Source organism: Sarcophilus harrisii, chromosome 1 (genome assembly GCF_902635505.1).
Source record: "Sarcophilus harrisii chromosome 1, mSarHar1.11, whole genome shotgun sequence".
Classification (NCBI taxonomy): Eukaryota; Metazoa; Chordata; class Mammalia; order Dasyuromorphia; family Dasyuridae; genus Sarcophilus; species Sarcophilus harrisii.
This window is the reverse complement of record NC_045426.1, coordinates 543,449,827-543,467,107: the sequence shown is the minus strand read 5'-3', so window position 1 is coordinate 543,467,107 and position 17,281 is coordinate 543,449,827. Positions and strand designations below refer to the sequence as shown.

General features: G+C 33.1%; 1 protein-coding gene across 4 annotated transcripts in view; it reads left to right on the top strand.

Annotated features, from left to right (window-relative positions):
• Positions 1-17,281, top strand: part of KDM1B (lysine demethylase 1B) — a 49,576-nt gene that overhangs the window by 17,554 nt on the left and 14,741 nt on the right. For 3 of the 4 annotated variants that reach the window (XM_031946798.1, XM_031946796.1, XM_031946797.1), the window contains exons 11-17: positions 176-352; positions 934-1,008; positions 1,806-1,943; positions 3,463-3,634; positions 6,089-6,216; positions 9,072-9,203; positions 9,514-9,588. In XM_031946798.1, the coding sequence (XP_031802658.1) occupies positions 176-352; positions 934-1,008; positions 1,806-1,943; positions 3,463-3,634; positions 6,089-6,216; positions 9,072-9,203; positions 9,514-9,588 (897 nt within the window). The remainder of the gene's footprint in view (positions 1-175; positions 353-933; positions 1,009-1,805; positions 1,944-3,462; positions 3,635-6,088; positions 6,217-9,071; positions 9,204-9,513; positions 9,589-17,281) is intronic. The other variant, XM_031946799.1, reaches the window with a different exon arrangement.

Sequence of the window (17,281 nt, the reverse complement as noted above, 5' to 3'; positions counted from 1 at the left end):
ATTATGAAGATTCAGGAATTTTTTGGTGATAAAATATAAATCCATGTTAAAATATAAATTCCTATGTTTCTCCAACATATAAGTATTCTTTTTTTATTCTTACTGGCTGATAACTAATGGGTATCAAATGAAATATTTAATTGCTTTAACAGTTTTATTTTATTTCAAAACACAGGAAGCACTTACTCCTCAGAAATGCACTCATCACATTATTGTCCGAGGCCTTGTGCGCATTAGATGTGTTCAGGAAGCGGAAAGAATACTTTATTTTATGACAAGAAAAGGTCTGATCAATACTGGGGTTTTGTCTGTCAGTCCTGACCATCATCTTCTCCCAAAAGACTATCACAATGTAGGTGATTATAGTTTATAACAATGATACTGCCACTGCTAACAGTCACTTAACTGCTCTAAAGATATTTCTTCATCTGTAAAATGAGGATAATGACTGCAACAACTGCCTTACAGGGTTGTTTGGAGGATCCAATGAGAAAATCTTTATAAAGATCTTTGAAAATCTTAAAATACTCTTTAAGTTTGTTATTGTAATATGCAAATAATGATAAATATTACTAATATATTACTTCCAGTAGTAAGATTAGTGAGTTACATGAATCCTGGAGAAAGATTAGGTATGTCCTTTACAAAGAACAGCAAAGAATGAGTAATCCCTTCAGAGAAGGAAATGGCATGCATCATTTCCCCAAATCATAAGTGGGAGAGTAGGAGAGGGAGTGGTTAATGGAAAAGTTTAAGATACAATTTGCAAAAGAAAAATAGATTTGTGATTACAGAAAATGGAGGTGAATGAGCTGTGTAAAAGTGAGTATTTTCACTTTGTAATTATGTAACTTTTTAGATTTTTTTTCTTTTTTCTTTCTTTTTTTTTTTTTTTTTTTTTTTTTTTTTTTTTTTTTTTTTTTTTTTTTTAAGAAATCAGTTATCATTGTTGGGGCTGGTCCATCAGGATTAGCAGCTGCTAGGCAATTGCACAACTTTGGAATTAAGGTAAGGAACTCTTACAATAATGCTACTAGAAATATCTGGAGGATAAAGTAATCTTTTGACTGCTTTTTATGAGGGTATTAGAAAAGTGTTCTTTTCTGTATGGAGAATGTAAATATTCACAATATTGACATCTGCTTACTGCCAATAAAGATGAAATATTTAAGGTGAATGTAATTATCAAAATAAAGTTTGTGAAAAATAAAAATTATCATAATTTTGAAGAAAGACTTTTAGACTTCTCTGTAGAAGCATTATTTTGTATTGGTTAGCCCACTGGGTTTAGAATCAGGAAACATTTGGTTTCAATTGACCCTTCTGCCTTTTTCTTTTGCTCCTGCCTATACTTGCAATTTCCTCCTTTCCTTTCACCTGTTTAATTCCTCCTAGTGCTTAAAAAATAAAACCAAAATACCATCATCTTAAAGCTATCTTCTTGTCAATCTTTACATTATGCCTAGGAATCAAAATGAAGGGGATATCATAAGAGAAAAACTGAAAAAATGAGTAGTTGAATGACTTGTTCTATCTTTTTGATTTGCTCAGGGCTAGAAAGAAGATTTTTTTTTAACTTGGGGAGACCACTTTTCAAGTCCTTTATGACCAAATGCCATAAAATGCTGAATGATAAGCATCATTACTGAACTTTCATGAACTTTCATTTTTTTTTCCTTTTCAGTTGTGATCAAAGAGGAAGTCTAAAATGGGGGTGGGTGGAGTGGGGGACACAGGGAGATTGATAGGCTGCAGCAACAGTGATACATTTTCATTTTTGCCACTGGAATTGTGTGTCTATGCAGGTGATCATCCTAGAAGCCAAAGACAGGATTGGTGGTCGAGTCTGGGATGATAAATCCTTTAAAGGAGTCACAGTTGGAAGAGGAGCTCAGATTGTCAATGGCTGTATAAACAACCCTATAGCCCTAATGTGTGAGCAAGTGGGTTTCTCTAAGAGAGCTGTATTATAACTAAGGGAAAGAATAGTAGTTTCATGAATCTTATGTGTATGGTGTTTTCCCCCTGTTATATAGAAACAGACTTTTGACTATTGAAATAATTTATTTTTTCCCTTCCTCGTATTTAAAAAAGGAGTATTTGCAATACTATCTTGAATAAATGAACCTAAAAGAACTTTTTGTTTTTCAAGGTCTTTAATATCTTTGAAGGCTATCTCATTAAAAAAAAAAGTTATAAGGAATAATATCTCATTAAATATTTATTAGTTTGTTAACTTTTATGTGTGTGTGTGTATATATACACACACACACACACACACACACATATATATATATATGGGAGGAGTGAGAGAGAAGATGAGAAAACAAGAGGTCAGAAGGAAAGTGGGAAGGAGAAGAACATAAAGGTAGTGAGAGAAAATTGACTTAGCACCAATAAATATTGATTAAACAGCATGGTATAGTAACCAGAGTATAGGACTTAGAGTCAGGAAGATCTTTATTTGTACCCCATCTTAGACATTTCTTCAGCAAGTCATTCTCTCGGCTTCTTTATCTGTGAACTGAAAGCAGTAACAATAATACTTATTTTAGGTATCAAATGGTATTATGTACTTAAAACAATATGTAAATTCTAAAGCATGACATGTGAGTTATTAAAGAACCATAGGAAGTGTGATGCTGTACTGTTATTTAAAAAATTTTTTTTAAATAGAATTGTAGACTGCTTGAACTTAATGATACTATCTGGTTCAACTTCTTTATTTTATAGAAAAAGAAACTGAGAGCTTTAGTAGTCAAATGACTTGCCCTTGGTTAACCAATTAGTGGTAGAACCAAAACTAAGACCAGTTCTTATGGTTCCCAGTCTATACTCTTTCCATTATTCAACTATATTTTATTTCTTTAAATATTTTCCTCAACCTGACAATTTTTGACTATTTCTTTTCATGTTGAGATAATATCAGGATGAAAGCTGTTCATCATAAAATCAAACAAGAGTTCAAAAGCACCTGGATATTCTGTATGCTCTCAACAGTGATAGGAAGTTTTCCCATTTCTTTTCTGATTGGTGTCATGCCTTGATCTTTGAAAGTAATCCTAAACGAAGGCTATACCAGTTGTGACTATAGGTGAAGCATAAGAGTCATGTACTTATGACACTCAAATTCATCTCAACAGAGTTCTTTGGTAATTATATGAGATCTTTGAATGTGACTTTAAAATACTTTTGACCCCTTTTTGTGCCCTCCCAGTAAATAATGTTTTAGCTGTTATTTGTTTTGAGAATACAATATTTTAGTTTTATAAAAGAATAAATTTTAAAAAGTCTTAACAGAGACTCATCAGCTCTAAGTAGAAATTTAGAACTATGGATTCTTCTCTTTTATTACATAAAGTGTTGGGATGTTAGGATTTTTTTTGTTTGTTTTCTGATGATTTAAGAAGATAATTTTTTCCCCAAGAAAAATGTTTGTTTTTCATTCTCATTGTTTTGAAGCTTGGTATCCAAATGCACAGACTTGGAGAAAGATGCGACTTGATCCAGGAAAGTGGAAGAATCACTGACCCCACTATTGATAAGCGCATGGACTTTCACTTTAATGCCATTTTGGATGTTGTTTCTGAGTGGAGAAAAGACAAAACTCAGTTACAAGATGTTCCTTTAGGAGGTATGAGAGAGAGATCTCAATACTTATTTCTTGAGACTTAAGTCTTTTTCTTGGATGATGTAATCCAGGGCAAGTTCTCACAAGGTGGTCAGACTAAAAACCATTACATTGAATTCCCAATCCCTATATTCGTGCCCACCTGCATTTTTGATTTCCTTCACAAGCTAATTGTACAATATTTCAGAGTCTGATTCTTTTTGTACAGCAAAATAACGGTTTGGTCATGTATACTTATTGTGTATCTAATTTATATTTTAATATATTTAACATCTACTGGTCATCCTGCCATCTGGGGGAGGGGGTGGAGGGTAAAAGGTGAAAAATTGGAACAAGAGGTTTGGCAATTGTTAATGCTGTAAAGTTACCCAGACATAAAACCTGGAAATAAAAGACTATTAAATAAAACAAAACAAACAAACAAACAAACAAGGTGGTCAGAAAAAGTGATATAAAAACATTGTCAAGCTCTCTCTTAATTTTAGAATCAATTGTATGATATGGAAACACTAGTACAGGACTCATCAGAGAAGGTCCTGTGCTCTATGAGCAAAGCAGAATTTAATTAGCCCAAGGGAAATACAAAATATACAAAATTAGAGAAAGTACCCCAAATATTTAAATGGATTATTTTTGTCTTACCTGTACCAGAGCATTCTGAGCTCATATTGGTCTGATCAGCCACAGTTGGTCATACTGCAATTCGATTCTAATATGACGATGTCATTTTATCCACACTCTTTGAAAAGGAAGAACAACAAACAAGTATTGTATATTAGCATATTTTATTTATTTAAGAGTTTGAAACTTTTATGTGTGGTAACCAGCTAGTCTTTATAAATGACCATATAGTTCATATTTACTTTTTGTACAGATGTTGTTTTTCTGAATGGAATGTAAACTTGAGGGCACAGACTATTTCAATTTTTGTCTTTGAATATCTAGTACAGCACATTATCTGTTCTGGGATTTTTTTGCACTTAAAAGTATTTTATTCCCAATCACATGTAAAAAATAGTTTTCAACATTCATTTTTATAAGATTTTGAGTTCCAATTTATCCCCCTCCTTCTCTTATCTCCCACCTTCTCCAAGACAGTAGACAATCTCATATAGGTTATATGTGTATATCATTTTAAACATTTCCATATTAGTCATGTGGCGAAAAAAAAATTACAAAACTAAAAAACAAGCATGAAAAAAAAAGTGAAAATAGTTTTCTTCCATCCATGTTTAGTCTCCATAGTTCTTTCTCTGGATGCAGATGGTGTTTTCCATTCCAAGTCTGTTGGAATTGTCTTGGATCACTGTATTGCCTCAATCTTACTATTAACTGTGTATGGTGTTCTGATTCTGCTACAAACAGTTTTGAACATGTAGATCTTTTCCCCTCTTTTATGATCTTCTTGATATACAGAACCAGTAGTGATTGTACAGCACACTATTTGATATAAAAATGCTTTTTGAAATGAATTATCTATTCCTGAACTTTAAGATACCTAGAAGTTGACTAATATGATAGAAAAGGAAGATAAGTGCTGGAGGGAATGAAGAAAATTAGGTACATTCCTATACTAATTGATGAAGTTGTGAATTGCTCCAACCATTCTGGAGAACAGTTTGGAAATAGGTCCAAAGTGCTATGAAACTGTGTGTGCCCTTTAACCCATTAAAATCAATACAGTTCTCCATCCCAAAGAGAGCAAAGGAAAAAAAGAAAAGAAAAGACGTACAAATATATTAGTAGCAGCTCTTTTTGTGGTGGCAAAGAATTGGAAATTGAGGGGATGCCTATCAATTGGGGAATGACTGAAAAATTTGTGATATATGATTGTGGTGGAATATTATTAGACTGTAACAATTGAGGAGAGGGACAGTATCAGAAAAACCTGAGGAGACTTATATGAATTGATGCAAAAATGAGCAGAACCAGAACATTATACAGTGATATTATAAAGATGCTCTACTATGAAAGACTTAGCCACTCTAATCAATATAGTGATCCACAACAGTTACAAAAGTCCCATGATGAAAAATATATAGATAGAATTGATGGACTTAAAATACAGATTGAAGGATACTTTTTTTCCTTCTTTGTTTTTTAAATTTTGTTTGTGTTTTCTTTTGCTCCAAGGCTAATATGGAAATATGTTTGGTATAACCTCAATGTAATTAAATTTGTTTTCTCAAGGAGAGAATAAGGGAGAGAATTTGGAGCTCAAAATTCAAAAAAATTGATTAAAAATTTACATGTAATTGGAAAATATTTAATGAAATAATAAAAATAATTTTTAAAAGATTATCTTTACCTTCTCAGGAAATAAAACCTTGTTTCTAAATAACACTCTGTTTTTCCTTTTTGTAAAGTTAAATGTTCCTTAGTTCAGTCAGGACAGGCACCTGAGGAATTGGATAATAAAACTTAAAAGTTCTTTTGCCTTGCTATCTCTCTTTACAGAAAAGATCCAAGAAATCTACAAGGCCTTTATTCAGGAATCTGGCATCCAGTTTAATGAACTAGAGGAACAAGTGCTTCAGTTCCATCTTAGCAACTTGGAATATGCATGTGGCAGCAACCTAAATCAGGTAGACTTGGGTTTGGAAAAAGTGGGAGTTAGTCATATTCAGAGGCAGCATAGAATGGTGAATAGAAAGCCTCTGAGTCAGGAACATATGGGTTCAAGTCTTTCCTCTAACAATAATTTAACTTGCTGGTGACACAGGCAACTTTTTTTTTTAATTGAATGAAATATAAAGTAAGAAAAAAACAATACAAAAAGAAAAGTCAGAAAAGCAAAGCAAAATGAAACAAAAACATTATCATGTGCCCAGCAGAACATGGTGAGGATTCAAAATATGTAACGATAAATTTCCATTTCAAGAAACATATAATAGAAGAAATTATATTTCTGTCCATCTTTTCTTTGCTTCCCTGTAGGTTATTTTCTGCTGAGCACTGTTTATTTTATTCTTTTTTCCCCTTTCATCTCCCTTACCTCCCGCAGACACAGGCAACTTCTTAAAACTACTAGTTGCAGGATGGCTGCTTAACTGCTTTGGTAAGAGTAGTTTACTCATTTGAGGCTTTCCACATCAATAAAATCATAGGCCTAAGACTTACCCTTATTACTCCCCCACTCCCCACAATTTGTTCTTTCTTTTTATAAAACCGAATCAACATGAACTTAAGATCAAATTTTTGTTGTTGTTTAGTTATTTTTAGTCTTATCTTTGTGATCTAATTGAATTTTTTTTTTTTGGGGGTGGGGAAAGGTACTGGAGTGGTTTGTCATTTTCTTCTCCAGTTCATTTTACACTTGAGAAACTGAGGCAAAAAGGTTAAATGACTTTTCTAGACAAGTCACACAGCCTATAAAGTTTGAGACCAGATGAAACTTTTTCTGGGCCTGACACTCTCCATGGTGCCATCTAGCTATTCCAAGAGCAAATAGAAAATAACTACTAGCAAATATCTTCATGGAGATCTGTTTATGGTTCTGTTTTGAGGTAGAATAATTTTGTTAGCTTGGATTTGAGACTTTGTAAGGAAATTGAAATATAAGGTGACCCAGTTTTTATGTATTTATGAATTTCAAGCCACAGGCTGAGATGTTGTGGATGAGTTGTGATTTGTACCTACATAACATAGAGCCATTAAAAGATCTCTTATTAAGATCCCATAGTGATTATAATAGTTAAGAGCATGAATTTAAAGAGCAAATGGTTCTAATTTTTAGTACAAGTATAAATATAATATATATAATTACAAATACAATTTCTTATAGTTTACTTGTTTTAGGACATTAAAGTTCCTGCGTGTGTGTGTGTATATATGTGTATGTATGTGTATGTGTGTGTGTGTGTGTGTATATATATATGTTTAATATGCCTGTATCTTTTAACCATGGTCTGTTATTTCATTTGTATGAAAAACACTGTATTCAAAATCTCCTTACCAATACTCATTGACAACTTCTTGCTAATCTAGTTATAGAGTTTTCTTTCTTTGAAAGGTTAAGTGTTTTGCCCATGGTCACTTGGGGAAATGTGTATCATAGCCCGGACTTGAGTCTAGGTTTTCACGAATCTAAGGTTGACCATTTATCCACTACATATGCATATATGGATACGTGTATAAACACAGATTGTGTGTGTGTGTGTGTGTGTGTATATATATATATATATATATATATGTAATTGTATATTATTGAATATACTCACTTATAGAACATGTTATAGAGATAAGTATTTCAGTAGCACTTTAAGATTTACAGTTCCTTTCTGCCCCATAATCCTTTGATTATAGACAGTATGGATTTATTATGAATCCCTGAAAAAGTAAGTGATATTCTCCATCACATACTATTGAATTTCAGAACTGGAATTAGAATACAGATATCCAGACTCCAAGGCCAGCAGTGTTCTTTCTATTATATCAAACTACAATCATTATTAATCTCTTCTGTAACATAGCTTGCAAATTTACCTTTTCTGTCTACTCTGTATGAGTTAACCATATGCAAGGCTATTGACACCTTCCAAAAGAACTAAAATATTTGAATGTTGTTGTGCTATTCTGTTTTTTAATTTTCTTTTTAAAAGAAATCATTCATCATTGTTGGGCTGATCCTTAAAACATAGTCTAAAATTCTTTGGCAAAGTGTTTTATAGATACTATATTTTAGTTGCACTTGTTACTATGACTTAGAGTTCAGTGCTAAAATATCAACTTGTAGAACATTATTGCTCAAAATCTGTATTTTGAATATAAGTTCCATTAAATACTCCTGTTACTTTTATAAAATCCAAGTCCTTGAAACAGACCTAAGATGTTATCTATCCTAATTCTTACCCTAATCATGAGTTCCATCTACTTTATGAGTTTTATTTTCTCCTCTTCTATCCACTCTAATATTGTGATTGAGATAATTTCAACTTGTAATTTCATACTTGTTTTGATTTTTTCAAAGATGACTGTGAACTTGAACCAAAGACTAGATACATTTTGTATTTGAGTCTCACTAGATTTGGATTAGCTTTTAAAATTCTAAATTATCTGGGAGCAAGTTCTATAAGGCTAAGATCAAATTCTGAAATGACCCAGAGCAAATATGAACTGATCTTTTACGTGCACAGATAAAGTATATGTCTTATGACTTGATTATATTTTTCATTATGTATGTTAGTTTATGCTTATGTGACTCATGACCTTACAAATAAAATAAAAACAAAACAACATTGAGTTCTCAGAATATTATCAAGAATACAAAAATCTTTCTGGACTTGTACCCTATCCTGTACCCTTTTTTGTTAATCTACATAGTATCTTTAGAGCTATGTGTTGCATTGCATGTTTTTCTCCCATCATGAATTCCTTTCAGCCAGCTATGCTACAATGACTCACATAGTCATGTGTTGATTGCCTTACCTATATTTTACAGGTATCTGCTCGTTCATGGGACCACAATGAGTTCTTTGCTCAGTTTGCTGGTGATCACACACTTCTGACTCCAGGGTATTCTGTAATAATTGAGAAGCTGGCTGAAGGACTGGACATTAGACTTAAATTTCCAGTGAGTATTAGCAAGAGTAGTCTTTGGGTTGAATTTGATTTGTCTTCAGGGCAGGTGGAGTTTAGGTGATTGGGAGGCAATAAGAGAACTTAATTGTTTTCACTGTCCCTGCATGTGAATCGAGCTCTGTTTGTCATGTTTTTCCATGGATGTATTTTGTTATGTTCTGTTAGGCTGTGGCTAGTATTATTATCCTTTCTAATGAGGTAGCTGCAGCTACTCTAAAGTAATTGGGATTCATTTTTTTAAAAAGCCTTGCATATCTCAAGGCCCAGTGATTCATATTTGCATAATTGTTTCTTTTGAATAGGTTCGGACCATTGACTATTCTGGGGATGATGTCCAAGTCACTACCATAGATGGGACAGTTTGGGCAGCACAAAAGGTAACTAATGCATTATTTAATTTTCTTTTTCTTGACCAGTACAGGGTTTTGTTTTTTTTTTTTTCAGGGGTACAGTTTTTTTGGATGCTTTTTTTTTGGTGACAGTATATATGAACCCCAATAAGCTTATAATTGAGTTCTAAAAACAAGTTAAAATAATATGAAAATGATTGTGATGAATAGTCTCTGCAGCTTTACACATGAATAATTTGTTATTTAGTAAAAGGAAGGGCTGTGAGTTATAATTTTAATAAGTTAATACCAATATTTCCACCTGGGAAAATTATGAAATTACTCATGTTGATACAGTCAGAGGTTTAGACCTCAGATTTAAAGTTGTGTTCATCCATGTAGCTGTGATCATTATGTTATTGCTTTCCTTTTGTCTTCTTAATTGTGCATTACTTTGTATGAGTCTAAATGTATTTCTTCAAACTCTTCATATTCATCATTCATTATGGCACAGTACTTTTCATTCGATTTTATTCATATGTTATAGTTTGATCATCTTTTTTCCACTTGGGCTTCCAATTAATTTCTAACTTTTTGCTGTGGCACATGGTTCTGCTGTGAATGTTTTTGTATGTCTTTTTCCTTCAGAATTACAAATTGCTTTCCAAAGTGTCTAGATCTATGCTTAGTCCTTAAAGCTATTTGTTTACATCGGAGTTATTTTTAATGGCTTTTGTTTTACATTCCAGATAACTAGAGTCTTTAGGAATTTTGAGGGGGGAGGGCTACATTGCACATTTTGATGAAAGCATCAAAAAGATCACAAGCTGCTATCAGGAATTTAGTCTAGAAAACCAATTCTGGAATCTATCTTAGGCTTAATGCAATGCAGATTTATTCCAGTTCCTTGCAGTTTCCAGTATTTGGTGTCATAGTTAAATTCATGTTAAGAATGATCAGCCATGGGCAGCTAGAGGGTGTGGTGGATAGAGCACAGGCTCTGGAGTCAGGATAACCTGAGTTTAAATATACCCTCGGATACTTAACACTTAACTAGCTGTGTAACCCTGGGCAAGTCACTTAACCTCAATTGCCTCTCAGAAAATCAACAAAGAAAAGAATGATCACCCAGAAGCATGGTAAAGTCCTCACTTATTCAAAAGAGATTCAACTTGCACATTATCATGGAAACTCCTATCTCTGTGCCTTTCCTTGTACTCCTGGAATGTACTTCCTGCTCGAACTCAGCCTCTTAGAAACCTCTTATTTCCCTTTGGGGTTAGGTCTAATGCCTTGTTGGAATTTTCCTCTGATCTCCCCAGTTGTTATTTTTCTCTCCTTTCTTCTAGAATTATCATATATACACAGCAGTTTACAAGTATTTGATCTAAGTTACGGCCCCATCTTTACTTCTCCCTGAGCCTTGAGGACAGGAACTTTTTTTTTAAAAAAACTTTTTGTCTCCCATTCTTAGGACTGTGTCTCTTACACAGTAAATGTTTATCCTTTTAAATTGGATCATGTCTCAGAGGCCAGTTAGTCCCATTCCATACCTAATATCCAACATTTATCCACTCTTGTCTGAAGATGTCTTTCCCTTGAGGGGTAGCATTATCTCATAAAGCAGCTCATTTCACTTTTGTAGAGCTCTGATCATTAGAAACTTTTTCCTTTACATTGATCCTAAATTTGCTTCTCTGTGGTTTCCTTTTATATCCTCCAATCTCCTAAAATCAAACAGAATAAGTCATGTCATAGCCTTCCCAATATATGAAGATAGTAATCATTTCACCCATCTCTTTGCTTTTACCGGCTACCTCCAAATTATTTCTTCAGGCTAAAAATCTTCACTGCCTTCATTCAATTTTCTTATGGTTCGATCTTCGGGTTCTTCTTCATTGTCTGGTCCTTGGAATGGGTCCCAGTACTATACATGTGGTCTAACCAGAAGAAAGTGAAGTAGGACACCATGACCTCCCTAATCCTGAATTCTGTACTTTTTAAAAATAAAAGCCTTAGATCAGATGTGGTTTTTTTTTGTGTTTGTTTGTTTTTTAAAGCTGAGCTCACAGCTAAAATCTCTGGGTATTTTTCAGACAGACTTTTACCTAGCTCTACCTTTAAGCCTATTAATTTTAATCTTATTTGATTTGGCTTAGCATTCCAGCCCTCCAAGATCCTTTTGGTGCTCTATCCACTGCGCCACCTTGCTGCCCCTCAGGGACCATCTTCTACATGAAGTTTGCTCTCCCCCTTCAGCAATTCTCCCCCCCCCCCCCAATATTTTATATTTGTTTTTTACATACCTATATATGTAATTGTTTTTCTTCCCTTATAGAATGTAAGCTCCTTGAGGGCAGGGACTATTTCATTTTTGTTTTTATATCTGTAGTGCCTTGCACAAGAACTAGAATGTAGTAAGTACTTAATAAATAAATGTCATTTGATTGGTTGACTATTTTAGATTTGTACTTTCTCAAAGTCTGTAGTGTTAAAGAAGTCTTCTGGTGGTACTGAGAGTTTAAGTGATTTGTGCAGGGTCATCTAATCAGTATGGATCAAGTCAGGGCTTGAACCTAGATCTTCAGGCTCAAAGGCCAGCTCTCTATCCCCTAGGCAACACTATTTCTCCTTACATATCATGCATTTTTACTAAATTCCTATTTATCAATAACATATTAATCATTTTTGTTGTTTGTTTTGTCTCCAGCCTAGAGGGTACTCACCTATGCAAGTCACTCAGTCTTTGCTTGCCTTAGTTTCCTCATCTGTAAAATGTGGTCAATAATAGTATCTATCTTGCAGAGTTCTCATGAGAATAAAATGAGGTAATATATTTGTAAAGTGCTTTGTAAACCTAAAAGTTATATATATATATATATATATATGCTAGTTATTATTTTTATTACCGAAACAAAGACAGAGTTGTTAATGAGTCCTCTTTCCATTATCATCATTTCATATACTACAAGTACTTGTCCTGTTTTGTCTTTTAACTTCTACTGCATCATAGTTTTAAAGTTTTTTTGGGGGGGGAGGAGTATTTTTTTTTTTTTGTTGTTGTTATTCTTTGCTTTTCAGTTCATTCTGATTTTCAGAACTACTAACATTTTTTGGTAGGCTCATGCCATATTTTTTTTTCTCCTTTATTTCCCATTGACTCTGAGTGTTGCTATCTTTTCCATGGGTTTCTCCCTCTTTCCCTCCCCTTTTCCCTTCTCCCCCATTAAATATTTGGCATTGAGGACTCGTTACAGCCTGGCGTTTTTCTGTATTTCATGTTTTACACTTTACTTCCTTGTACTCTTATGATTCTGCTAAACTACTCTCTTTCCTTTGATTGTCTTCTGTAGCTAAAATGGAATGTATTCCTTCTTCATGTTCATCTTTGACTTTTTCAAGCTTACTGGAACTCATCCCCCTCCCCCAATCACAATGTACCCTTCCCCCTTACCTCCCCCTCTCTCTCCTCTCTTCTCCCCTCCTTGTATCTTCCTTCTAAGACTGTACTTAGTTTTCATGTTTCCCTTATTAGAATGTGAGCTCTTTGTGGGCAGGGACTTTGTTTTGAACTTTCTAACTCTATAGCGTAGTGCCTTGGCACATGGTAACATGTTTAGTAAATACTTGTTGACTGATACTAAATAGCTCCCTCTTTTCTTCTTCATTGTAACTGTTTCTTTTTCTGTCTCATTTTCAAGAGCTTCTCATCTCCTTACTTGCCCATGGGTTCTTATATCCTCACTCAACCTTTTGAAATCTACTCTTCAAAATCTAGGGTGCACATCAGATTAAGATAAAGTAGTCATTTCTCAAGACTCTCATCATTTAAATGTCCATAGGAGAATAGGCTCAGATTTAATGATTGTCTAATCTAATGGTGTTCATACTTTTTTTTTTTTTAAATCACAAATTCATCAGTTTAAAAAAAATTCATACTCCAATTCTGTATGTTTGTTAATTGTACACATGTTCTACTCTAATTTATGTGTGTGTGTGTGTATAAACATAGAATAGAAACTAAAAGATGACATGCAGAAAATATTTTTAAATAAATTTTTATTTTGTTAATGATATGAAACCTTTTTTTTTTTTTTTTGGTTTCATTAAAATTAGTAATGGGAGAGCAGTGTGACTGAATATAATTAAAGAATTTTGATTTTTTTATCCTGCTGAAGCTCAGGACTCTCAAATTCAAGCATTCTTTCTGTCAAGGCTTTTCTCAGTAGCAGAGATTTACAGGCATGTACCACCATATCCAACGCATTCTTATATTTTTGATGTTTGGGCTCAAAACCCACTGAAACTATATGGAAAATTTTTTAAAAGGTGGAAAAAGTTTTTTCCACGATTTAAAAATGTACAATGAGAATTATTGTGGGTGTCACATCATTTTCAACAACAGAAGCTTATTTTTTGAATGCCTTATTAATTTTGATAGCTTTATACTATCGCTAGCTAATATCCAGAAACTTAACACATGCTTAGGATGAGATTTACAGTTGACCAAACTAAACAAACTATATTTCAAATAATCTTAAGCACCTTTTATTTTTCTTCTGCTTTCTGTTAGTTGTAAGCTCCTTGAGGACAGGGATTATTGGTTGCCTTTTTTTTTTTTTTTTTTTTTGTATCTCCAATGCTTAGTATAGTGCTTGGCATTTAGCAGGAGCTTAATAAATATGTATTGATTCACTTCTTGTATCTGATTAAAGTATTATTGTTTTTAATCTTATAATATGATCGGCAAGGAATTTTTAATAGGAGCTTTGGTATTTTCTTATTGTTCCCTTGTCTTCTGTTTTTAGCCATGTACCAGATAATATTATTGTGAATCTGAGGTTTTTTCTCCAGATTCTTTTTAAGTTATTTGTTCATTTTAGTAGTGTTAGTTTGGCTAAAACCAGGCAACATAATCCACAAACATACCTAATTAGGTAAATAAAAACAGCAATGTATCACAGAGAATTGAAATTGAATGAATTTATGAGGGTGCCCCTGTCAACTTGAGTTGTAGAATTATTAACCTTCCTTAAAGATGTCTTGCATACCATATATGACATATTACGCTTAACATGGAGGGCACCAGTATCAATTCAGTTATTAAATATTACTAAGGCTTATTTTTTAGAAAAAAATTAAATGTTTCCTTTTAATTCCCTGCCCCAATCTTGTACATTCTGCTTCTAGAAATACTGGGTTTAGTTCATGCATCTTAATTTTATAAATAATGAAACCCAAAGAAGTAAAGTAATTTGCTTAATTTTTCACAGGTAATAGGTACCTGTAATAGTTCAAACCTAGGTCCTCTGAGTTCAAAAAGCAATTTTTTTTCTACATTTACCTTTAATTGTTAAGGCAAGCTGAGAAATTATTAGCTCTTGTGCTTATGACAGAATTCCAGTAGATTGATTTATTAAATTTATTTAATTTCATTAAGTATAGCACTTTAAGGTTTGTAAAAACACTTTACAAATATTTCCTTTGCAACAAGCTGGGGAGATGTCTGCTCTGTTATTATTCCTCTATTACAGTTGCGGAAACTAAGGTAAATAAAAGTTAAGGGACTTGCTAAGGATCACATAGCTAGTAAGTATCTGAGGCTGGATTTGAACTTGGGGCTTCTTGATGCCAGGCCTGACACTCTTACTCACTGTGCCACCTTGTTCTTCACTATATATCTCCATGCCAGACTTAGGATGTGTTTCTATAGGTCTTCATCCATTTCCTTTTTCCAGACACTTTGTATTATATTTCAGCAATAATGTCTTTTTTGATTTTGACCCTGCTGATCTTTACCTAAATGTACTCATCATGATTTTTCTTTTATATATGCTTTTTTTTTTCCTCGAGTACATCTTTTTAATATCTATTGCTGTTCTTCCTATACCACATATACTGTATGAGTCAAATTAATGTTTATTTATACATTTTCCTTTTTTATTTTTAAACACAAATTATATAACTTAGAATCATAGATTTAGAACAGGAAGGGGCCTTAAAGACCATCTATTATAATTCTTTGATTTTGAAGATGAGAACACTGATTTTGCCCATGGTCACATAGTAATAGATCTGAGATCCAAATCCAGCTGTTCCAATTGATTGTTCTGTCTGCTGTGTCATATTACTTCCCTAAAGGAGGGCTACAGCCTCAGGAGCTACACCCTGGCTGCATATCTGGCTTTCATTATAAAGCAACTTTTTGGTTTTTATGGAGCTAATATAAGCTACAGTTTATAGAATAAAGCCTTTCTCATTGTCAATCCAGGAAAATAATTAAAGGCAAATTGCAATTTTCAGCTCATATTTGGTACACCAAAGTCTTATCTTCAGCTAGTAGTTATTATATCCATGCTTATTGATTCTGAAGACTTTTCTGCTATCAAGAAAATATGGCCAAAATCAAGACATCAGGCTTTTAGCACTTTTCCTAACACTTTTTCATCTTGGGATAGTTTGTACTTTTCCCTCCTTGGCTTTTAAAAGTATTGGATTTTATTTTGATTTTGGAAGTATCTGAATTTTAAGTATGTTTGGAAATTTTCAAACACATATTTAAAACATTGTTAGGTCTATGTAAATACTAATGCTATACTCATTTCTAGGAATAACTCTTTAACATGTCTCAGAGTATTCTCCAATGTATATTTTCCATTTCTGCCAAAATTGTTCCTGTGACTTGCCAGTCTGAAAGATTTTTTTCATGATATTCTGCTGCCTGGAATATTCTTCCTAGGGCCCAGTTGTCTAAACACTATTCTTCAGGGTCCAACTCAAACCCTACTTATTCCATAAAGCCTGTTCTAGTTACTCCAGCTCACATTGATTTTCCTTCTTAGGAAAATCTCTTAGGAAAAGAACTCTTAGAGTTCTTATTTTACACAACTGTTAGAATGCAGTTTATTATTTCTTTATTCTTCAATTGTTTCTTGTATTAGTAACTATACGCTCTTGGAAGGAATGCTGCTATCATTATTATTTTTATTTTGTATCACATCAGCTGGGTAATGGTAAGAATTCAGTAAATATTTCATTGACCCTGAATATAGAGCACCTCAATGCACATATATACACACATACACTCATGTATATTATATTGCATACACACATGTATACATGCACACACACTTGGAAAAACAGTAATAGTTGTAAATAATACAGTTTTTTTCCCAATTTATTTTATTTGAAGAAACAGAATAAGCAAAAAGAAAAACAGAAAAGCAATACAAAACAAAATGAAACAAAACAAAAGAGAACATTGTCAAATGCCCAACAGAACATCAAGGAGTATTCAAAATATATTACAAAAAATACCAATTTAAGAATTAGTAGAAGAAATTATATTCATAAATATAGTGGAAGAAATTATATTTATGAATCTTCTTTACTTCCTTGTAAATTGTTCTTTTGTTCTCTGATGCATGTCTTATTTACTTTATTCTTCTCCCCCCCCCCCTTCAGCTCCCCTAACCTCCAAGCAGGGTATAGTTAGGAAAGAATACATTTATATATGTAGATATATACATATACATACATAGAAATATACACATTTCCCTTTCATCCTCCAGCCCCAAGCAAGCTACAGTTAAGAAAAGATGTATTTATGTAGATATATGTAGATATAAACAAGCATATACACACTCACACACATACAATACACACCCCAGTTATACAAATGCTGATTTTAATTAAATTCTGCTCCATAACTTGGCTCACTTTACTTAACCTCCCACTACTC